The sequence below is a fragment of the Lepisosteus oculatus genome, chromosome 2 (genome assembly GCF_040954835.1).
Source record: "Lepisosteus oculatus isolate fLepOcu1 chromosome 2, fLepOcu1.hap2, whole genome shotgun sequence".
NCBI lineage: Eukaryota > Metazoa > Chordata > Actinopteri > Semionotiformes > Lepisosteidae > Lepisosteus > Lepisosteus oculatus.
In genome coordinates, this window is record NC_090697.1 from 36,924,077 (window position 1) to 36,949,070 (window position 24,994).

A 24,994-nucleotide genomic window follows, 5' to 3' on the forward strand; every position below is an offset into this window, starting at 1 on the left:
TGCCAAACGTTTTAGTACTCTGAAGCATAGTTCTTAGCATACAGTGCATCAAATAAATCATATGGAATGCTGCAAGGCTAATTGTTAATTATATAAAGAACCCCCAAATTATATTGTGTTTTACAGTCTGATATTAATTTTTTTTTTCAATTTTAGATGAGATTGTAAGATCAGGAACTTTTGCTCTATTATTTATGCAAATACTTCACCTGCATTTTTAGAAAATGTCTAATAAGCAGAACATTGTTCACTACTCCACAAAATCTTATTTTGCACAGTCTCTAATATAATTGTGAAATGGTTAATGCAGGCCAGAGAGAGAGGAAAGGAGGAAATATGTGTTTTTGCTTGTAAGCACCAGAATTTGCAATGTGTTTCATATAAAACATGCTTTTATATATTACTTTACACCTCTTGTATGAAAGACAAGTTCGACATGCATGCAACTTAAAAATAGCAAACATTTATTAGGATTTTGAAAAAAAAACATTTCTGGAAGGGTATAATCATAAAATAAACAATTTCATTTTTTTCCCTTAACACAGAAACAATTACCACCACCACCACCACCACCACCACCAACAACAACAACAACAACAACAACAACAACAACAACAACAACAACAACAACAACAACAACAACAACAATAATGGTTTAACATCACCTTGAAGCTTAATATACTGCAGAAACAATTATGGGAAAATTACAAGGCACTTCACTACATTCAATTGTTAATCAAAAACAATCACATTTTGTTTACTGTATTGTAATTATTCTATTTACAACAGAATCCTTACAGTACATTAACATTATATGCGAAAACAGTTGGGAAAAAAAGAGAACATTTTGAAATTTAAGGGGGAAAATGACTTTCACTACAATGAAGAACAAATTTACTGCAGATCCATTTACAACAATATTCTTTCAGTCCAAAATTCAAAGCTTTGACCTAATTTTGCTTTCAGTCAAAGAATGAGTAGGCATGTTAAAAAAAAGTTAAAGCATAATAGTTATTGGCCACATACCCTGATTACTTCTTTACTTGTATGATTTAAGACTTAACATGAAGCAGTACACAAATCATGGATATCAAAGTCATGCTAAACATTACAGTTCGTATTATCTCATTTGATGCTTTACAGTCTATCAGTTTGTAGTAGTTACACTTTGATTCAATCATCTGTACATGCTTTTAAACAGGTTTAAACAGACTTGTTATGAATTAAGTATATATTTTCGTCTGCTAACAGGAATGCTCCAACTCCATTCCAGCCGAGATATAAATAGGCCAATACTGGTAAAAGTGTCTGTGACTCATCATGAAAGCTACCCTGCATTCGAACTAGCTTAAGACATGTGCTTTTCATTATTAGACCCTGTGCAAATCATTTTGTATTTTATGACAGCATTGCATGTAATTTAGATTACTGCAGTCAATCAAAAGGCAAAATTCTTAATAAAATGTATTTTATTCTACACTAAAATAAATACATCTTTCCTGTTCCAAGTACAAAGTGTTTATTTTGATTTTTTATTTAGAGTATGTAAATAATTACATTTATTACAAAAGTTTTGATCTCTACTTCTACCAGTGGGTAATAAACAGTTATTTCACTGACCAAGACACAGGTCAACTTTCAAAATATCACCTACATTTTCTACATGTTAACTTCCCCATACAGTACATTACATCTCTCACAGGCATGAACTGACAATTTAGGATTACACTTATTCAATATCACCACATAAGAATGACTTGAGTATATAGTATATATAGTATATTGGACTGAGCTGTGATGATCAACTCCGAAATATACTTGTAGCACATAAACAAACAGTGAAATTGTATAAGGCTTTATTGTGATTATGAAAATGTATTAAAAGAAGGATAAATATCAATGTTTAAAGAAAGCAATGACTGCAATTATAAAATACTATAACTCTATATTTACAACAGCAAATTTCAAATGAACTGCTTTAAATGTACACAAAACTTTGACATCTCCACACCAATTTTAGGCATAGAAAACAAGATTTAAAGGAATTTGCTACACTATAAGACTTTCCTTGAATATCACTATTTCAGTATTTCAAATTTCATATGTTTAGGTCAGACGTTATATTGCAAGTACTGTAAGAATTTCAAATTGAAACCATTTTAAATTGATTTAATCTTTCATTTTAAAAGTCAACCCCTGTTCCCCTGAGATATTTCAGTACAAATTTAAAGGCCAAAGACATATTCTTATGCTCAAGTCAAATAATGATCAATAACACTATGGTGTTCTTCTGTGGAAAAACTATGCTGAATAGACCAGTGGTTCGAATATTATAGCACAATTATAGTCACAATTTATTGACAGATCTGAGACATTTGATACAATATCAGGCATGAATGAAAGAAAAAAATGCAATGCAAATTAATGTGAGATAATTATAAGTTTCTATTTAAGTAGTTAAGAAAACTATCTCATTAATATTATTATTGTATTTGACTTCCTTACAATTCTTTGAGTCAAATATAAAATATAAAGGTATCTGTTTATAATATCAAAAAGCCTAAGACGTATTTTGATAATGTAATTGACTTGTGACTTTGTATACCAGGGTGGTGCAATCTTCCTTATTCTTCTTTGAAAAACGTGCTTGAGCTCTGTCAGTTTGGTTGTGGATAATTGATGAACGGCAATCGTCAAATCTTGCCACAGAGTTTGCGAGTCACTGTGCAGCTGAAAGGTTAAATTTCATGCCAGTTGCAGTTCTTTTTTGCAGACTGAAGCAGGTTTTCCTCTAAAATCTCCCTGTTCTTTACTCTATTCATTTTCTTTTTGATCTTGACAAACATCACAGTCCCTCCTGAAGAGCCCCGCAACATAATGCATCCTTAGCACAATGAATGCTAATCACAGAAACCAGTTTGCGACTTCTCAAATAAATTATATGCAACTGATCTAATTTAAATGTGTCATAGCAAAGGGGTGAATACGTATTTAATCAATACTGTATGTGCAGTTTGTCCTGACATTTACCTATAAAAGTATTCAGTGTGAGCAATCAAATTGAAAAAAATAATGTAAAAAAGTGTATACATAATTTTCAATTAAACAAAATGGAACATCAGTAGAAGTGAATTAAGACCTTTGAAAGGCAGTGTTTAAACAAGGATCTACTGTGGATATATATCAAGAAATCAGGCCAACACTTCATTGAAAATTAATTTTCAAAATAAAATATAATTCTGAATGTATTGTAATAGTTACTTTCAGACGATAGAGATACATATTTAGTACAACGCTTTGTAGTATTGTTTCTATGTGCTGCATACAGTTCATAATTAAGAAGTCAGCACTTTCCCGGAGTAAAAATGACTAGAAAGGCAACTGATGAGAAACCGACCATCAATAAAATGATCCGACCGTGCTGATCAGCAGAGTTCCTTTCGACGAGGATCAGATTAACTCTGCTGCTCTGGTTCTTGGATGCCTCTCTTTTCTAAATCCGGGACAACCACGTGACAGAAATTGGGTAATCTGAGATCATATCGAAATCCATTGCTGTCATAGGCCTTGTCGCTGAGTGAGTAGAGTTTATCTGCTATGTCATTCCTGACCAGGAGGGAGAACACTTTGGCGATATAACGGTTCTTTGCAAACAGTAAATAAAGTTTTTTACGCCTCCAGCCTACATATCGACAATGAGTGTCGGCTGTCAGTGTAACCTGTGGAGGAAAAACATTTCAGTAACATTTCCCGTTTCTGGAAATCAAGTTGAACTGCAACAATTAACATTACGACATTTGAAAAGTTTAAGTGAAACATAAACGTTCATATTCAAATGAAAGTCAATTCAGTTTTAGCCCTAAGAAAGAACTATTCGCAAAAAAACCATCCAAAACTGAAAACACCGTAAAAAAAACACCGGAACTGTTGAATATGTCGATAAAATAGTTTACTTTAACAGTGATATACCTATTTTGCGTTTATCAGTCTTATAATTTAAGTCTGGTCTGATTACAGAGGTGTGCAAACCGGGATGCATCAGCTTCACGAATACCTATCGTCAGTTTCAGTTAAGTCAATTTGTAATTAATGCACTCTAACATTCATGGAACATTCTTGAAACAGTTACCTGAAACATCCCCTCTTCTGATGGCCTGAGAGAATCCCATTCTGGTGAATCAAGGAACTGGTAGGGGTAAATATAGTGTAAAAACTCACCGTTAACCGTTACCTGGATTCTGCCAAAACAAAAATACCGGTTACATTATAAGAACTCTATGGGTATAACTAAAATGGTACACGCATTAAGATGAATATAAAGTACAAGAGAGACACACGCTTAACTATTAATTTAAGGTGAACGAAAATCTACATTTCTAACCTACCTTCCAGACAAAAGAATGGAAAGTTTCTCAATTGCCGTTTTGCCTTCCATTGCATAGCAATGGTCTTTTTCGATAGTGTGGATCTGTCCTTCGGAGCAAGAAACTATCTTCCCATAAGCGGTAAGGGACACCCCCAGTTTTTTGAACATAAAACCATAAAGATCTTGTAAGTCTTTATCAAAGGTGACACTCCGGAGACGATATGCTACGTGGACGATTTGAAGCAGACAGATCACAAAAAGGCTGAAATTCCACGAAAAAGTATCTGCTGCACACGCATCTAACCATGCCCAAATCGACGAGCAGAGAAAACCAAGTGCCACAAAGAAAAACAAGTAAAGAAGCCCATAGAACCCGCTTCCTCCCATGAAACCCAAAACTAAGAAAATATTGGCGAGATGGCAGACGGCACCTTCCACATCATCCTTCCAGTCAATGCAGAAAGGGAGACCATCTATCACCGTGCTCCACAAAGTTGAGTTATCGTCCTCCAAATACACTTGCTCCATTGAATAACTGGACGCTTAAAAAGAACTTGATTGAAAAGGTTTATGAATGTGACAAGTAAGTTTAAACTGCATTATCTTCAAAAGCCAACAACACGTTTGAGAGGATCCTAGAGGCTTCAAGTTCTTAAATGAAAACGCAATGAATAATCCCCGGTCCTAAAATGTAACCACAGACTTTGGCGTCTCATCCTCACTTTGAACGATCTGCCGTGTGCTTTCTCCCCCAGGTCCCGTTGCCTTCCGTTTTCAGAGGTGAAAACCTGAACGGATCTACCTTATCCTTGCATTCGCAAATGCTGCTGAAAAGAACCGGGTACGTGGGAAAGAACTATGCTTTGGACTACCTAGGTGCATAAAATCTACTTCAACAACGAGCATCTGAAATGGGTGCGGTGTTTTTACCATCTGGTAAAGAAGGTAACATCCTCCGCCGAATATAGGACCGAAACATATAGGCAATATTGATTCTGAAGAGAGAACAATAACAGTATAATAAAAATGACTATCAGTGTGCAAATTCTAGAAACTGGTTTATCGACCACTTTCAGCGTCTCAGCGTGTAGGCTGTCACAAAATGCTACTATATTCTAAACGCCCTATTTATTAGAAACGATATTGTCATAACTGTCATTCGTATGTTTTTAAAGAGCACTTGCAATGAAGACTGGCAATCCACTGACTCCACTGTCGAAACGCTCATTTTGTATATTTTTGCTTACATTTTTTTTGTTTTTGTATTTTTAAAGAGTACATCTTCCAAATGTTATCCTTTGCCTTCACTCCAAGTCCCTGAGTAGAACATTTTGTGTGTCTTACATCTTAGTTTAATCACCATTTTAATGCATAGAGTGCCAGTCAAAATATCTCCTACCTTAATACAGATTAAAAACACCAGGGATAGATCAAATAAAATAACTGAAACTGAGACAAATTGATCTTTATGATATTCTATCTAAAGTGGGATTATGAATAACGCACAACCCATTGCTAAATGACTTGTGCTAACTGAACAGAATTCACTGCTGTACTGAAGTCATGAGACATCTTAGACACAGGCCTTGCAGTATACTGTATACACTTTTATTAAAATTGATAAGAACATAAATGAGCATCAGCTATTTAGTTACAGACTCAACTAGGTTTCTACAATTGTAACAACTTTGATTTGTCATTATGGAGTCTTCAATTAAAAAAGTAAAAGTACATACTGTACAAAAAAGGTATTACGAAGTCTTGTAGTACTGTAGCTATTTACAGCTCCTTATAAAATCCAATGTATTTTCTGTCATTCCTCATCATTAACATGGTTTATTTTATTCTCTACACCAGCAGTTCCTAAGCGAGGATCTGGAAGAACACCGTCTTTTGTAGTTTTTGCTTAATCCTGAGCAAATGAATCTAAGTTTTCTATTTGGGGTGTATTTACTCATTTGCATTTGGCTCTTAAAAGGTCAAATGTCATCTCTATTTGGTATAATTTCTATACTGACATCTGTGTTTCAAATCAGCACTGATTCAGTTGTGTTGACTGAAAATTAACCAATTGCACTTCTATAAAAGGAAAGACCACTCAATGTGGGAGTGTCTGATACAGTGTCATTCCCACCTGTGTCTGTTCATCATAATCAATGAGCTGTTTAATCATAAATAACATTAAGCAAGTTGTGGAGAGTCCCTCTAGAGATGGGAAACCACTGCCTCACAAATCTATAAAGTTTAAGGCTACTTTTTGTGCCGGAAAATACACGCATATCAGGATGAACTATTTATTGCATATAACTGTTTCTTTATACATAATGAAAATTGAAAGGAAAGAGTAGGACAATGCAAAATGTCTAAGAGTTTTGCACAGTTTGTTTTATATTACTGTATGTGTTTTAATGTGAACCAACTATCGTGAACAGTGCCGTCCCTCAGGAAATGTGATGACGCTGAAGGTGATATAGACCCAAGACAGTAAGTGCGACAGACCAGGGAGAGTGGCCGGCTCAAAGCACCACGGGCACAGAAGAGGGTAAAAAGTAAAATTTAGTCTGCTGACATAAACTGAGAGCTGGGGCTGTTGGGTGCTCTCTTCTGTCCAGGAGCAAATTCCTGCGTCCAGGTTCCCTATAAAAGTTGGCTGCACAGAGAGGGCAGGCAGCTTCTGGAGGGGTGGACATCTCACTGCAGTTGCTTGGGGTGCAGCCAGGCGAACTGGAGAGCTGTAGTGACCGGAGGGTTGATTCAAGACACAAGCCCTTAAGAGACCAGGCCTGGCATGTGCTGTTGGTGAAACGCCCGGAAGAGGACGTAACCAATTTCCCAGGCACCATCTGGACTGGTCCGGTGGAGACATCTGCTTAGGCTGGGTCTCCGCTTCAGACTTGACGTCCAGTTCTCTCTCAGCCACTGGAATCCTCTGGGCAGCACAGCCATGGAGAAATGCTCCCAGACGGAGCCCTAAGGAACTGGAAACCAGGGTCAGGAAGGGCTCCACTGGGAAACTGGAATGGTGGCTCAGGAGTGAGATGAAGATGTCATTGCTGGCCACTGAAACTGCAACACGCCCCGCCGGAGAACAGTGAGGGTGGGCACAGCTACGCTCCACTGTAAGGTGGCGGGGCAAGTATAACACCAACACAATAAAAGATATGGATCAATCCAGAATAATGCAATTTCCAAGTTTTAGTGATCTTACAGTTTTCCCAGTTGCCTATTCACTGTGACCAAATGCACACAGAGAGCGATCTGATCTCAATACAAAATTCCCAGAACAATGCACCAGCTCTGCAGAACTGAACACATTCATTGCATTCAACACGCCACAGAATCCTCAGTGTATAAGCACATTAGTCATTGTAAGAACACTTGGGCCATTACTTACTAATACGTGAAACCCCTGGTAACACTCAAAGTGACAATGAAGTACAACAGTCCTCACCTGAACAAACACAGTCAAATACTTTCACTCAGTTCTCCAATATAAAAATGGTTGCAGAAGTGGTCAGTACAGAAAACAATTGAGCAACAAAGAGCACATAGAGCAAGAGGTAGGGGGAAATAGAGGAAGACAACACATTTCAAATGAATGAAGAGCCATTCTGATTGATAATTAAATAAACAATGGAATGAATATGCGGGAAACAGGACGAGAAGTGTAATAATAATAATAATAATAATAATAATAATAATAATAATTGCTTACACTTATTTAGCGCTTTTCTGGACACTCCACTCAAAGCGCTTTACAGGTAATGGGGACTCCCCTCCAACACCACCAATGTGCAGCATCCACCTGGATGATGTGATGGCAGCCATAGTGCGCCACTGATAGCTGATGCTTACTACACATCAGCTATCAGTGAGGATAATGGAGCCAATTCATAGATGGGGATTATTAGGAGGCCATGATTGGTAAGGGCCAATGGGAAATTTGGTCAGGAAGCCGGGGTTACACCCCTACTCTTTTCAAGAAACGCCCTGGGATTTTTAATGACCAGAGAGAGTCAGGACCTCGGTTTTACATCTCATCTGAACGACAGCACCTATTTACAGTACAGTGTCCCCGTTACTATACTGGGGCATTAAGACCCACATGGACTGCAGGGTGAGCGCTGCACTAAGGTTGCTGCTGGCACCACTAACACCTCTTCCAGCAACAACCCTAGTTTTTCCCAAGAGGTCTCCCATCCAGGTACTGACCAGGCTCACACCTGCTGAGCTTCAGTGGGCTGCCAGTTGTGAGTTACAGAGTGATATTGGGCCATGTTACCCAATCTGAGCTGGTTCACTGTAGTTTGAATCATCTGAACCTTTAGGACTGAGAACAGATGAGTGGGTAGAAATTAAAAGTAACTTGCAGGATATTTGGCCCTCATAGCAGCAAGATGACAGCATGTTGGAGCATGACTTAGCGTAGTTTCTATGCAGAATTCAGAGAAGACCAGTGGCTGGTGGGTGAAACCAACTGCTCACCCCCAGAACAAGAGGCTGAAATAGTTAACATGGTGTTGGCAAATAATGTCCTAAAACTCAAAGAAATCCAACACCATATACAAGAGGACAATGGAATGTTTCACAACGTGGATCGTACAGTACAGTGTATCCATATCCACCATTGATCGCATGCCGAGAAGGCACAGGATGTCTATGAAGCAAATATATTGTGTGCCATTTGAGAGAAACAGGGATCATGTGAAAGAAATGTGCTACTTATACATGCAGGTAAGCTATGAATCTCCATACAGTAGGAACAAGTAATGGGTTTATTCCATGGCACTTGTCTTGCACAAAGGTGTTGGGGAGTAGTGTTTCAGTATACAGTACTGTAAGAAAAATGCACAATGTCCTCATCACTATACCTATATAATTATGTCTTTATTCAGAGTAAAGACATTTTTATTTTATTTTATTTTGTCATTTGGGACAATGTAAGCTTCTACCGTGCAGTGGTTTTCAGGAAATGGTTCACCAACCAGCCTTAAATCCAGGTTGTCTTCCTTCCACCATATTCTCGGATTGAGGAATTTTTTTCTGCATGGTGATGGAAGGTTTATGACTGTAAGCCTTATGAGCCAGTCAGTCTACTCCGGGCAATGGAAGAGACCTGTGGTGATGTTCGCGTAGATGCTTGCCAAGCATGGATTTGTCATGCTAGGAGACTTTTTTTCCCTGCTGCTGCTAGGGAAAACATCAACTGTGATGTAGATGAAAAACTGTGGCCAAATCCACAAGACAGACAAGACTGTTTCTGAATGCAGCATTTTTTTTGCTTGCATACAGTAGTTGTGTTTGGCAGTTAACTGTGTTTTTCTTAGTTTACAGAAAGCATGTTGTGTATTTTACTGTAATTTGTGTAAAAAGAAACCATCTGAATAGTCATTACAGTGATTTTTTTCAAAATGGTTTTGTTCAATTTGTTATGTTCCTACATACATTTCTCCTTTTTATCAGAGAATTTACTTTTTTGACAAAGTGTTTTATTGTTGCTTTCTGAGAGTTACAAATATCGTATGACATAAGTGTGTGGCATTCAGACCTGATAGTTTGTTTTTTGAGGGCTGTGTATGTGGTTTTTCAGCCATTATGTGTTTTTTCCGTGTTAGATTTTGCAGATGTGGTATTGGTGAATAGTTCAGAGAATTATGCGCCAGCAATTGAGAAAAACTGTAACGTGTCTTGTGTCTAAAGTCTGAGTTTGATTCTATTTGGATATTTCTCTTTATAGAGGTGAAACCAAATAAATTAAAACCAATATTCATAGGCACTAACTACCCCAGTATTGTCTTATTTTAAAGCTTTAAAATATTCTGCTCATAGAAGACACAATACTGATTTATCCATTCAAACACTATAAAAGCAGTTGGGACCTCACCAGTTTTTATTTTACTTTGTAACAACTAGACCTAATTACTTCTCCGAGTCACCACTGGAAAACACGGCTACTATAATGCCTTTTAATCAGGTAGACAGAACATAAAAACCAGCACCCCTCAGAGATTAACAATAAACACAAATTTTAAATTCCTTTAGTCAAGTCTCTTGGTAGTTTAAAATGTCTTTATGCTCTTAAAAAGACAGCATTTTTAGTCTGTTGCAGCAACAGGAGTAAAACAACCCCAGAAAACTACTTGTTTAGTTTTGCCATTTTGCGTTTCAGTTATGAACAAACATTAACTTCTTAAGATCTAAAAGCATAATGTACTATACATATTGTGTCATAAGTATTCTAGCAATATTTTGTAGATTTAGAAATAAAATTCAGATCACACTGTATGCAATGATATTTAAGGCTTATGGAGTACATTGTGATAATAATCTTGAATGTATATTTTTCCTATGGAGTATTCCATGTAAAGAAGTACAGTTTTTCATTTAAATTCGTTGATAGTTCATTTATAACCCAGGATAATGAGAAAAAGATCAATCAATATACTGTATCACTTAAAATGGCCACGGTAACATGATTAATGTCACTTAAAACTTAGTTTGATATTATTAATGAAAACAGGTAAAACATTTGCAAGTGTAGAGACCACTTTAGTAGATAAATTCAGCAAACAATCTTGACAAACATTACCTCAAACATCAGTGATCTGAAAATGTTTTCAGTCCTGTTCAAAGAGTATTCTTGGTATCCTAAGAGAAATAATATGAAACGGTTAATATGAGGGGTCAAGAAAGAATAACTAAAATCCAATATGCAATATTAAGTTGAAAATGAATTTGAGTATCTATAACTGAGTTCTACAAGATATTTGTATGCACTTCAAATTGCTTTTGGAAAAACTAATACATTTTCAAACACCCTCAACAATTTGAACAGCAGTGAAATTCCAACATCCTAAATGGTTAAGCCAAGTGTTACAAAATTCTTCTTCATTAAAAAGGTTTAAATAAACACCATTTAACATCCTAAGGGCATGCATACCAGTAACATTACTAGACAGGCTAAAGCCAGTGTTATATTTCTGCTCCTAAACTAAACAGATCAATTGTAGCTACTGAGTTTTTTTTATCATTCCATTAGTGCAAATGTTTCATTTGTTCCTTCTCCCAAACATTCATTAGACTAAGAAGTACACATCTGAAATACTATAATGTTAATTCAAGTATCTTTATTAACCAAGAATATATATATAAGAAAGCAGGATGGCAAGGTGGTGCAGAGGTTACCATTCCTGTCTTGCAGCACTGTGGCCCTGGGTTCGGTTTCCTGGAGTGCTTTTTCTGTGTTGTTTCCATGTTCACATGAGTTTCCTGCAGGTGCTGTTATACTTCCACAGTCTAAAGACATGCTGGTAGGTTAATCAGATTCTGGGAAAGCTGGCCCTGGTGTGAATGTATATACGTCTGTATTTGCCCTGCAATGGACTTGTGCCTGTTGCATGCTGGGATAGGCTCTGGTACCCCTGCAACCCTGAATTGGATGACATGGTTAGAAAATGGGTGGATATTAAACAAAGCGGTACAGATGAAATATTTTCTTTGGAAATGGGTGTATGGTTATGAAATGGTCAGATACAGCATTTATTATTTTTAATGTGAATGCATCCAATGCAAAAATCCTGATTTATGCAGATAAATTTTGGTGCAGGGAGGATCACTGATCTTTGAAATTCCAACAAAAGTATAACCCCCTGCTATGGAAACAGACCTCTTCTCCATTCAAAATCCCCCTCAAAGAACATCCTCCAATTTCCCCACTATTAGAACTCAGATGATCTGTTTGGTATAACCATGACAAGATTTATAGCAGCTAAAGAAACTGGGTTATATTTTTTATAATGCAGAATAGATGTTCAGTAATAAATTAAAGAAAAAACATCAGTCAATATATATTATTTAAAATGTATTCTTATTAGCGATTAACAATCGAGAAATGAATTAGAGCCAGTTATTTGACTAAATAAATGCTAAGAATACACATGTGACGTTGTTCACATTCTTACTAACGATGTAACATGCCAGGGTGTACAATACCACGCCAGCAGCTATATCACCCTGCAAATCAGGTGTAAGCCTGTCCAGTACCTGGATGGGAGATCTCCTGGGAAAGCTAGTTGCTGCTGGAAGAGGTGTTAGTGGGACTAGTAGAAAGCTCTCACCCTGCAGCATTTGTTGGTCCTAATGCCCCAGTATGATGATGAGGATACTATACTATAAAAAGGCACCATCCTTCATGACCATCCTACATAGCCTCCTTATAATCCCCAACTATGAATTGGTTTTATCACCCTGTTCTTCTCTCCATTGCATCATCCAGTTGATTGCGATTTTAGTAGACTGTCTAGAAAAGCGCTATCAAATTAAAGGAATTATTAATACAGAGAATCCTTATCAAAGAAAAGCAAAATATAACCAATGAAAAATACTTCGCGACTACCAGTAATTAAGCAACTGAAATGCACTCTTTTACAGTCGTATGTTATTAAAACTAGAAAATAAAGTGCAACACCAAGCAAAATCAATTGTTCAAATGCTATTTATTGTTGACAAGAACTGTATTTTCTCTTTACTTAGAGGTAAACACAAACAGCTTATATCTAGAGGTAGAAACACAATGTAGTCTACAGAAATACCAGGCTGCAAGGATATAAATCAATACAGCAGGTTCACACAAAAAAGAAAATACTGTTTTTTTAAACATCATGCTTTTAATAGTTTTTAAGAATACATTTCCTCACGTAGCAATTGCATTGACAGAATGCGAGCTCCTGTGAATGCCCAGCAACAATTACTCAGCTCACAGAAATGAATAGGACCTGGTGGAACCTGTAAAAGTTTATTTCATGGCTTTGATAGTTTTTTTAAATATTACTTACAGTTTATACACTTTGATAACATAGGATATACTCTATTAAATGTACAGGATGCATTTTTTTAAAGTTAGACTAAATGTAATGGCTCTATATATTCTTGAGAGCTTTGAAAAGAATCACGAGACAATGAACCAGTCTCATCTTATTGCCTTCTCTGAGACTTTCTTATATATGCAACAGGAAAAGTAAACAAAACAGTCTAATTTATTATATTTACCATCTTTGAAGAAACCTTATGATAAAGGGCTCACAAAAAATGACAAATGAGGGAAAGTACAAGTATTGACACTACAATGATACCAAATCCACTGTATAGCACGCTTGAAACCAATAACAAAATGTAACGCAGGAAATAGCAAAAAGCTATTCAAAAACTGTCCCACCCAGGTCTGAAACATTTTATTTTATATACTTCCTGGACCTAAAATGCCTTGATAAAAGGTTGAACATTATTAGTGTTAAATGATTAACAAGCTCATAACACTTGAACAATAAAAAGGTATTTTATTTGGTAACTAATTGTTTCAACAAAATAATATAAATTAAACCTACCTTTAATATAACTAATATTCTGCTAGAAGGTAAACAAATATGATATTTCACTACAGGCTACAATTTGGTGCACATGGTGAAAGGAAATCAAGTGACAAATTGTAAGTAATATCCATGATTAATTTGCATTCTTCTGTTATCAAAGCCCTTAATTCTTCTTCTTTTGAGAAAAAGAGGGCTATGATGTTCTTATTTATTAATCCACGGGATATCAAGACATCTAGAAATGAAGGCATACATATCAGCCACCTCCTGTATGACCTTGCTGGTTGGCTTTCCTGCACCATGCCCAGATTTGGTATCTACATGAATGAACAAGGGATTGGTCTGTTTGGGATTCTGGCTGACCATGTACTGCAAGGTAGCGATGTATTTCAAGGAGTGCAGTGGCACCACTCTGTCATCGTGATCTGCAGTGAGCAACAGCACAGCTGGGTACTGCACTCCATTTTCTTCTGGGACCTTGATATTATGGAGAGGGGAGTACCTGCAAAAAGAAAAGCATGGTTTTAACTCGGGGAGTTTTGCTTTTTTCACAGTTTTAAAAAATGAGCACAGAATTTCAGTGACAAATTACTATTTAGCATTTCATTTCTCACTTTCCTGTCACGTATAGTAATTTTTCCTATAAATGTACATTTTTGCAATAATTCATCAACATTCTGAACAGGAATTAAAAAAATATTTTTAAACATTTAAAAAACTGATATTGGTTATAGTTTTTAAATTTTTCACTCATGGTTAGATCCAAAAGAGTAGTTAGATCTACTCTTTAATTTATAGTCTATATTATAAGTAAAAACTAAACCTAAGAACACTGCACATGCAGTAATGACTTTTATAGTTTCCATCCATTTTAACAATATTACAATAAACTCTTAAATTATATGACATTTTATTTACTTTAAAATTATATTCTACAGTGAATTTTACTGAAGAATACTTAAAACCTATTTCACCTAAATGGAAAGATTTAACCTAAATATAATGATTCTGAGAAAGAGTTCAATACAGTGTACAGTATGGAGCAAAGCCACCAGTAAAGTATTTGCAGGTCTGAAATAAATGCAATCCTTTACTATTTTACCAACAGATTTTCTTCAACATCTCTTATGGCATATAATTTCGGTATTTAGCTAACTTACTTGATTAACCATTCATACTGTTCTTTTATCTCAGAACACCCAAAATCAGTGGTCCAGGCATGACCTATAGTAAACTTGTGAAACTTCAGCATATCCATAACTCCAACCTGAGCAACAGCACAGCCAAATAAGTCGGGTCGCTGATTCACACACGCAGCTAAAAGAACAAAGAGAATTGTAGAAATGTCAGAAAAACACATATGTAAAATAAAGTTATTTGAGTATATTTATTTTTAAATAAAGTATTTATTAAGTATTGTGGTTTAACATAAGATCAATGCATATACAGTACAGTAATTATGCTATTTCTGCTTTTATGAAAATGACTGAGGAACATATGGGACGCTGAGCATATAAACCTAAGGGTATCAAAATCATTTATTTAACTGAATTCAGTTTTTTGCATTTACTTTGTGAAGGCAGTGTGATTTTGTCAATATAGAAGTTTTGTTTATGAGGAGACATTCACAGCAATCATTAAAACTGTGTTAATTTGACTAGATTCCTGATCTCAAGATGTACCATGGTTCATTATTTTTTAAATGAAAAGATATGATCACAAAAAATCAACTTTTTCTTTAGAGGTTTAGTCTGCATGTTTTATTGGTAAAAATGACTTGAGAGAGAATGACTGAGAGAGAATCTGTAACTTAAATTGTTGTTTCCTTAAACAATTCTTAAGTCAAAACTTAGATTCAAACTTAGATTGAAACAGCTTTGATAACCTGAATCAACAACATACCCACTAAAAGGCCACCATTGGAGCCTCCATTAATGGTTAGTTTGGAAGAAGATGTGTAGCCCTGTTTCACAAGGTATTCAGCAGCACATTGGAAATCATTAAAACAGTTTTGTTTTTGCGCCAACATTCCACCTGTAACAACAATCAATGCATAATGAAACAGTAACAGCATATAAAACTCAGTTTTGTCATTGTTTTACTCTCCATTCATTCAATACAATAGCATGAAGAGATTTCTAGCACTTGTTGAGCAAATAAGCCTTTTGAGGAAAATTACATTTAGACGTTGTTACACACTTATTGTAAATAAGTAGCTGTCTTTTTAGATGTGTAGAATTTGGAATAAAAGTCAGGTTAATATTCATAAAGAGAACACTTGCCATGTTGGCACTGGTGTTTAATGTGACAGTATTTCATCAAGAGTAAAAGAAAAAACATTAACAGCACCAAAACTAAAATTAACTGTGATATTAGAATAATGTGCTGCAGGACACCTACTTCTACACTGCAAATGTTCTGTGTTGTGATGTGGGCAAGTTGTAACCAACACAATCATTGCTGTCAGAGAGGGAAATTGGAAAGATAATTATTCTTCATTGTGGAAGAGACACAAAAATGAAAAGATTATTCTTATGGGTCTGGGTGTGGAAGACAATGAATCTTTTTCCGTGGTTTTGGACAATAATGAAGGTGTCCGACAGCGACACTGACCGAGGGTTTTAGTGTTTATCATGAGCTAAACTGATGAGCATAGTACATTTAATCTACTCTGATTTATACTCTATTTTTCATTCCTCAATTTCAGTAAAAGATAGAAGTAGACTGGTATGCTATTTTATTACAAACTAAGAGGCATTGTAAATGCAACAAAAGAGTACTGGATCCAGAGCCTCACAGAATATTTTTAATGTAAGATTTACAAATAAAATGTGACATTATAGTTGTCAAAAGCATGGCAGTAGCAACAATACAGGATCTTCACAGAGCGAGCACCCCATCAGAAATGTATGATTCGCATTTTATCTTGAATATCATCTAAGTTCCTGTGTCTTTATTTTTTTAATAATTTCACTGCTCAAATATCCTTGGCATTTGTTTGCATTTTTGACTGGTTTTTTCAACTCCATTTCTTTCATCCTAATCCAATGGTAAAGGTACATTTCCATTAGTAACTGATTAAATTAATGATTAGATTCCTTCTCTTAATATTTTGATAAGATGCAAAGTTATTGAGTGTGAAACAACTGAGTGAAGGCTCTGGTCCTTAGTGATTCATTTATAACTGTAAATCTTTCATTAAACCATAATTATTACTTTTAAAGTGATCTATGTGTTCTAAGATATTTTTTTTTTAAAAGCAAATCGCTAACAATTATGTGAGAGACTATAACAGCTAGATGGGGGGTGGTCAACATTTGCAGTTCCCGGGAGCTTCAAAGCAAGAAAGGGACTGGCATGTGTACTGAGGAGAGGAAGAAAAAGGAGAGAAAGACCCAAGGAGTGACAGGAAACAGTGCCAGACAGGAGGTCCTTGTTCTAATAAGCCTTTAAGACCAGATCCGAGTTTAGTACCTGAACTTTGTTAAAAAAGCTAGCCATTCTGTTTTTTTAGGAAGCTCTGATTTCCTGTATAGAGTATTGCTAGGTTACAAATGGTCTCTGCTGGGTAGTAGATGCGTTTTAAGAACAGGGAAGTACAGTAGTTTCCAATTCATTAAGTAGCATCAATATTGACAGATTTAACTGTAGGTTGTTTTCTGTTTGGTTTATAAGGCTTGAGGTTTGCCTCTTTTTGGCTTGTTATGCTTGGATAATTGTGTTTATTTTTGGTTGGTCAAGAAGTAGGCTTCTGAGGCACCTTGTGTTTAAATAGAGCAACTTATACAGTATGTGGTATGTTTATATTGTGTGTTGTTTAGTGTGTCATTGTCATTATTAATAAGTATTTGTTGCACACCCTCCCCCCAAAGGTCAATCCCCCTCCCCCTAGGTCAATGTCCTCCTGGAATGTATCCTTAAATATCCTGAATTATCTTGGAAAGTAGACACAGAACAGGCTTGGCTAGGGTCTTTAATTAAAGGGCATCTTGGAAATCCTGTCCCAACCTTCAGATTATTTATGTCTTACTCGGTACTCCCATTAGAAATATCCAGAACAAAAACAGGAAAAAACAACAAAAGCATGGCATTGCCCTTCTTCAAAAGTCAAGTCCTGTCACATATCCATCTTTCCATGTCTTCTCTGTCTACTGCCTTGGATAACAACTTGAAAGTAATTGAACAAATCTAAAAAATAACTGCATGCATTTGTTGTTGTTTTTTCTATTGTTTTGACTTCTAGCAGTGCTAGAGAGCCTATTTATGTTGAAAAAAGTGTATTTTTGCACTTTCTGTACACTTATGGTGTGTATAAAAGATTAACAAAAAGGCTATATGAGCTTTTAATTTCACTGACAGAAAAAAGAAAAAAAAAACAGAAAAATGGCAATAGGGATGAATGCTATGGACCTCCCTAAGTCTCTGAATGGTCAGAATTTGCTGAACAACAGCTATTTTTATTAGATAATCTTTAATCATTATCTTCTTTCCCAAAGTAGGGGACAAAGGTTTTTTGTATTTTTGGCAAATTTTAGCTTTTGTGATTGAATTTTCCTGGAGAATTGATATATTGGTGCTTCTCTAAACTGAACTGTCAGATAAATATTGCTATGAAAAAATATTAATTTGCTTTATGCCGTTGTATCTAGTTGCGAACCACACTGCTAAAACATTTAGGCTTGTGTCTGCTGACAGATAGTTTGTGGTGTGGTTTTGATTTTGCAGGTAAAAACATAATTCATCCTTTGTAATAGTAATATTTGCTAGCCATGCAAAAAATGAAATGCTCAGAATGTCTCATCCATAAAATGTTTGACTGTTAGTACAAATCAAAGATAAGGGGTCCATAGTGAAATTCCAAATTCACAGAACAAAAAAGAGATACAGTACCTCAAAGACTTCATGTAGTTGAAAATAAAAACAGTAGTATAACGTTACAATTACCTAATGTATACACAGTAGATGGAAGTGGTTTACAGTAGATGGAACTACTGTAAGCAACTAAAATATTACAAGTGGATGTTTTGGATACATTTTATAAAACAAAACTTTTATTGTCCTTATAGTGTTAATGGACAGTGGACTGTAATATAGCACGCTGCACCCAGGCAGTTAAAAGCCCGTTCAGAGAATTACTTTCTTACATAGCCGAATATATAAAAATCAACCATTATTATAGCTTGTTGTGAAAGCGATGTGCCTCTTTCAGGTTTACATTCGAATTGACAAAATCTATATTTTTTGTTTATGTGGCCACTTAGAAACATAACAGCTTAAAATGTTTCAAAAGGAATCATGAGAGAATGAGTCAATAAAAAATAAAACATGTTTACAAAGAAAGTGGACTACGGTAATACTACCAGCTATATAAATGTTATATTTAGATCCTTAAACTAATATTATTAATTTCTTTATATTCCATATTATATTTCCTATTTAGCAGATTATAAAAAGTACACATTTTATCTACTGAAATAACGACAGCAAGTATTCATAGAAAAGGTTAAAACATTATAGCTTTTTACAAAGTATATATACTTAATATAGTCAGAACAAGCACGTCACCTTTTCCAAAAGAAACATTTTATGCATCAGTCTTTAATTCAGTCACTTACTACGGTTAAGAAGAAAGTGGAATACTGTTGTGTACCTTTTATTTAAGCTACCACTACCAGCCATATACAGTATGTATAATATATTTACATTCCTAAATTAATATAGTTTATGATGATATGATGTTCAGAGGTGCTAGGCTCCTGTTTATTTTTATGCTCAGCTACAAACATTTCAGTTTAGTTGTAAAATTCCATATTAATATTCCATATTAAGCATATTTAAACATGCACAGTATGTAGATTAAATGAAGCAATCATTTCCCTAACATCTAATGCACCACAGGTGCTGTCTGTCGATCATCTTCGGCAAGTGAATCACATACCGTGGCCATCTGCGCCACAGTACGAGATTTTTCCGCGTATTTTGAATGGCTTCATTCACGTGCTAATTGAAGCTGTGCTAAATATACACTCATGTAACTTAGAGGCATGTACTGTACCCCTGCAAATGCTTTCAATTGCACTAACCTTTATGAATACAAACGTACTTATGGTTGTTACACGTCTAATGAGATCTTGTTTATAAGTCCTTCTAGGATACTTATTACATTTTTGTGAATGACACTTTGACAAATGTCCCTCCTCAGCCATCCTAACAGAGCCAGCATGCCTCCTTAGTTTTTTCATGTATCGAGAGGCCTGTCCTGTTCTTCTATGCTGGTCTTACCTTAGCTAACACTACTCTTATTCAAGCCCATCTTTCTATCATTCACTAATCTCTATCCACCCAGTCACTGGAGTATTTAACCTGAAGTCTGTGCTGCCAAAATCACATTCTTCACTAGTCACTATTTACTTTAACACTGACTTTCGCAGCTGATCCTGTGTGAGCAGGAATGCCTTTCGGTAAACAAACCCAAACCGCATTTACCCACTGGTTGGTCTTCTTAATTAAGAAGAGTGGCTAATTCCATGCAGATCTTGACAGCTCTTTTCCTTTACATGGAATCTCACTCCCTCTGAGTGTCAATTACTCATTCAGACCAGCTGTGCCTCATTCTGGAGGGATTCCCAATTAACAGGTGGCCATCTTGGTTTAAAGCCACAATACAGGGTCTGAGCACTGAGCCAAGATGGTGGCTTTCTCACAAAGCTGTCTCACAGCCTCACAGAGACTTATCACCTTTGATGATAGGGTAAAAAACTGATACTTCAAGCTGAAAGCTGAGGTATTCCCACTTTTAATAAATATATTTTTTAATTACTAACGGCAAAACACAAACATGGCTAATTACCTTTGTGCCAGGTTTCTCCATATTCTCCACCTCCTCTGATATTAGCAATCGCTAAGACCCCACCCAGGTGTCTCACAAAGATAAGCCTTGAAACACTGAAATGAACAGAAAACATATTATTTCAAATCAATCTGGTGGTATATTTGAAATGTAGGTACACTTAACAACATAAAACCATGTTATTAAGACAAGGGAAGAAAAACGATAACAATAGCAGATGGTATGTTTATTTTCCACCCACTCCACGAGTTGCATAGAGGTTTCACGCTAAGTTTTTATTCACGTCACAAGAGCAAAACTACAAGCTCAACAAGGTTTATTTTCTTTTAACGGTTAACAGGTATATATGCTAATCTCGAAGGTGGGTAGAGAGCAAGAGTGAGAGAATGTACCAGCAGCTAGCAGTCCATGAGGCAAAGAGAACAATGAAAGGAAATGTCTCCTCTTTATATAGGGAAGAAAAATGTAATAACCATGAATGGAAAAAAAAAAACATTTCAAAACCCTATAATTTGAATAATTATATTTTTAAGTTTGCTTTATTTGCTGTTTAGTTTTAGTAAATAAGAGAAAATGACCTTTTAATTTATAAATACTTTGCATTTCTTTACCCTACACTGTACTCATCAGTAAATAAAAATAATATTGGTTGCTTCCAAGACACGACAGCAATGTATGTTACTCACACATTTAAAAGAAAAGGTGTGATATATGTATAGGTTGCTACTTTGCGCAAAAGCAAAACAAAACTGAAGTATAAAACAGAGCCCTAATGAATGCTGCTAGAGAATGCATTAGGTTTACTCTGCATTATTCATCCATGGAAGGAACATGCTACACCACTTGCTTTCTATGCATGTAATGTAAACTCTCCTTAACTTGAAAACTTTATGTAACCCATGGGAGTTTATTTTACCTAAAGTTGAATTTATGTAAGCAGTCTTGAGTAACGCATGGAGAGAAATTTGATCTTTTACATAATGTCACAGACATATAAATATACTTAAAGTAATAATGCTGAAAAGTTTTACTTCACAAAAGACAGAGAACCAGTATATGATAATTGTCTGTGAAATATATATTTCATTTTCCTCCAGCATTATAACCAACTTGCAGGACATTAAATGAGATCAGCACTGATGAAAAAGAAATACTTCAACAAAAACAAATAGAGCACAGAACATTTTAAATCCTGTCTCTCAATTCCTTTAAGATAACATAAAAAGCAATAAGAAAGATGAACTGATTAAAGGTAGCATCACATTCAGAATGAAAAAAGGTGGTAAATGTGATAAGGTTTGATAAATTAGTTTCAGTTCCTAAACTTAAAAAGTAGCAATAATTGTATTTGAAATATATTTAAACAAGTACAATATTAATGTTGAAGTACAGAATTCATGCTTAGGCAGGGAAACAGACAAAATGGTTTCAGACTATTATTGAAAACAATGTCCAAAAGGCATTTCACTCTTTAAATGATTAGCAATATGTAATACTATGAGAATTAATAATACAAAACAATTTCACAATTCCCAGCATTTTAAACTATAACAATGAACCATGCTTGAATTACAGGGATAATGTACAATCATTCTAAAATACTGATGCATATTTTAATCCGAACACAAAATGGTATCATGAAAGGCAGTTGTAGAATCCTTGCTTCCTGACCCTCTGAGACTTGTGAGTTAAAATATGCTATGTTTCGCTGTCCCATTCTAAAAGGTTTCCCTCTAGGATTTCCTAACAGTAAAGGTGACATTGTGTTTCAGGACTGCTGAGCAAACTACATTACCATGAACAGCTGGAGGACAAATGTAGGACAAACAGACAGGATTATTATAATGTTTTTTTTTTCTCAAGAATAGCACAGATTTTTCTCTATTATTAGGAAAGTTTATGGGATGTTTTAGTGTGCTCCAAATTAAATTGTTACTTCACGTCATTTACAATAATAGCACATTTAATTTGACCTTGATTAAAAAAAAACTTTACTATAATTAAAATGAATAATATTAATCAAATATAAATTAATTTTATAAGTAAATGAAGAATTTAATAATCATCTAATTGTTTCTTTCCTGCAAAGCAGCTATGTGGACAGAAAAATAGTTCTTACCTGTAACTGGGAGTAATGGATATATTGAATCCTCCATAACCATAAAGGAGTGCTGGATGAGAACTATCCATATTAATTCCCTTCTTATGGACAATAAACATGGGTATCTGAGTTCCATCTTTGCTGGGGTAGAACACCTAAATATACAACATATTTAAAGGTTGTAAATCATTGTTACAAATACTGCTCTAATAAATATTTCAGTATGTACATGATTTAATAAACATATGGAATGTTTTGATGTTTTTTTTCAACTCAGTTAAATTATTTAATACACAGTGAGGAGTATACTCAGAAGAAATTTTGTTTGCACAAAGCAGACAAAGTATTTTTATGAAGACTGAAGCTTGCATTTAAATGTGAAAAAAAACATTTCAAAGAGCTAAAGCAAATAAGTAATTAGCACTCACACCGGTCTCACATTAAATGAAAACTTAGATCTGCCAATAGGAAATTCTATGCAAGTCTCTGAAGATAAAATAAACATTCTGTATGTCAGGGCGTTAAGCTCCTGTCTTCAAGAACTGTGTTTGGAATATCTGACTGACAGGTGTGTCTGAGTTTTGATTTAACCCACACCCTGATACACTTTAGGCAACGGGTATTAAAACTATGTTTCTTCTGTTTCTCAGTGTTCTTAAATATACCCATCATCTACTATTTTGAGAGTTGTTGGTGACAATCTCATTCTCTCAGACACACAGCCACAGCCTCTAGCAAGGAACAGTTTCATTATAGCCAATAACATGCTTTTCTTCTATCTTGCAGATTAAGAGGCTCTGAGCCAAATCCAGAAGAGGAAGGAATGCCCGATAGGCATGGCTGCAATGCCAGACGATGGCTAATTTTAGCAGTTTACACTTGGCTTTATAGTGGCTAAATGAAAATGTCCATCTTCCAAAGACTACAATGTTCAATGCATGGCATTTATCACCTTCTCTTAAGCCAGTAGAGAGTGAAATGGAACAGGAACAATTCGATTGAATTATGAAATGGAACAGAAACAATTTGATTGAATTGTGAAATGGAACAGGAACAATTAGATTGCTGGGAAACAATTATATTTTCAAAAAGTAATTTTGCATTTCATAGTTAAAACATGTTGCTTCAATGATTCTCATCACATTTTAAACCCTCAACAAATGCAAAGCTTGTTTCAAACCATTTTTCCCCAATCCCTTGAATAAATTTCAGGTGGTCTGACACGGTAACTTCTCAAATTTGGTAAAGCTGTTTTTTATGATTTTTTACAAGACTGAATATTGTTAACAAAATAAATAGCTTTAATTGCTATATATTTACAAGATATATACAGTACATAGTCTGTCTTTTCTCCCATTCTATCTGAATCTTATAGGCGACAATATACAACTCTATATTATAATGCAAATCAAATGCATTTTGAAAAGGGCTAACTGTGCTTTTTACTGTCTTAATCTTCCCACTGAAAGACGCAGAACGGTAACCTAAAATACCAAAATAACATGATTTTGTTTTTGAGCTGAAAGGCAACACAGTAAATTTAGTATGTCCATTTGAGGAGTAAGAGAAATCCAAATATAAATGTGGTTCTCCTTTTGAAAAAGGGCAGGAACCACCGTTATATACATTTTTATGCACCTCTTGCAATTCAGGGTGACTGCACTTTTAAATACAACATTTCTGAACACTTGAGAAACACGCTAATACCCTAATCCTGTTCAGTTTAAGTCCATATAGATATAGATTTTAACTAAGGACATAAGAAAGTTTGAAATAAAAGGAGTCTATCTAGTCAGTAGTGAACTGATCCAAGGATCTCACCCAGACGTTTCTTGAATGAAGCCATGATCGGCTTCAACAACATTGCTGGGTAGCTGGTTTCATACATCCATAACTTTATGGGTAAAGAAGTGCCTCCTGTTTGTGGTTATATCATATATACCATTAGTTTTTCAAGCTAACACTTAGAATATATTGTTGTCACTATTCTCTACTCATTGCTGAGTTCAAAATAAGTGTCCTCAGATTTTCAGTTAGTTCGCATGTTCCTAATGACCGTTTTTCCAAATAAAGGCTTCTTTGAAGAATACAGATTACTTAAAGAGATATCTAATCAATAACAGATAGTAATTCGTTTTCACTCATTACAAAATGTGTCAGACGTTATTTCACATCATCTTTGTCTAAAAAAACTAAATTTGCAGGGTTTTAGAAAGAGAACACTATTTTTAGTCACTTATTATACTGATGTAGGGACATGATGGCAAAAAAAATCTGATAAAGATTTCATAAGTTGGCAAATGCATTTT

General features: G+C 35.2%; 2 protein-coding genes and 1 long non-coding RNA gene across 4 annotated transcripts in view; 1 reads left to right on the forward strand and 2 right to left on the reverse strand.

Annotated features, from left to right (window-relative positions):
- Positions 1–5,142, reverse strand: part of popdc1 (popeye domain cAMP effector 1) — a 21,647-nt gene extending 16,505 nt beyond the window's left edge. Inside the window, exons 1-3 of the mRNA XM_006626022.3 lie at positions 4,386–5,142; positions 4,130–4,238; positions 3,490–3,719 (exon numbers count right to left, since the gene is read on the reverse strand). Coding sequence (XP_006626085.1) covers positions 3,490–3,719; positions 4,130–4,238; positions 4,386–4,894 — 848 coding nt within the window. The 5' untranslated portion in view covers positions 4,895–5,142. The remainder of the gene's footprint in view (positions 1–3,489; positions 3,720–4,129; positions 4,239–4,385) is intronic.
- On the forward strand, positions 4,821–24,007 carry LOC107077763 (uncharacterized). Its single transcript, XR_001478757.2, has 3 exons — positions 4,821–4,949; positions 5,122–5,311; positions 23,472–24,007. It is a non-coding gene; the product is annotated as an uncharacterized lncRNA (long non-coding RNA).
- Positions 12,843–24,994, reverse strand: part of prep (prolyl endopeptidase) — a 56,511-nt gene continuing 44,359 nt past the window's right edge. The window contains exons 11-15 of one of the 2 annotated variants that reach the window (XM_006626021.2): positions 22,704–22,840; positions 20,585–20,679; positions 15,637–15,768; positions 14,895–15,051; positions 12,843–14,236 (exon numbers count right to left, since the gene is read on the reverse strand). In XM_006626021.2, the coding sequence (XP_006626084.1) occupies positions 13,939–14,236; positions 14,895–15,051; positions 15,637–15,768; positions 20,585–20,679; positions 22,704–22,840 (819 nt within the window). In that variant the 3' untranslated portion in view covers positions 12,843–13,938. The remainder of the gene's footprint in view (positions 14,237–14,894; positions 15,052–15,636; positions 15,769–20,584; positions 20,680–22,703; positions 22,841–24,994) is intronic. The other variant, XM_069178643.1, reaches the window with a different exon arrangement.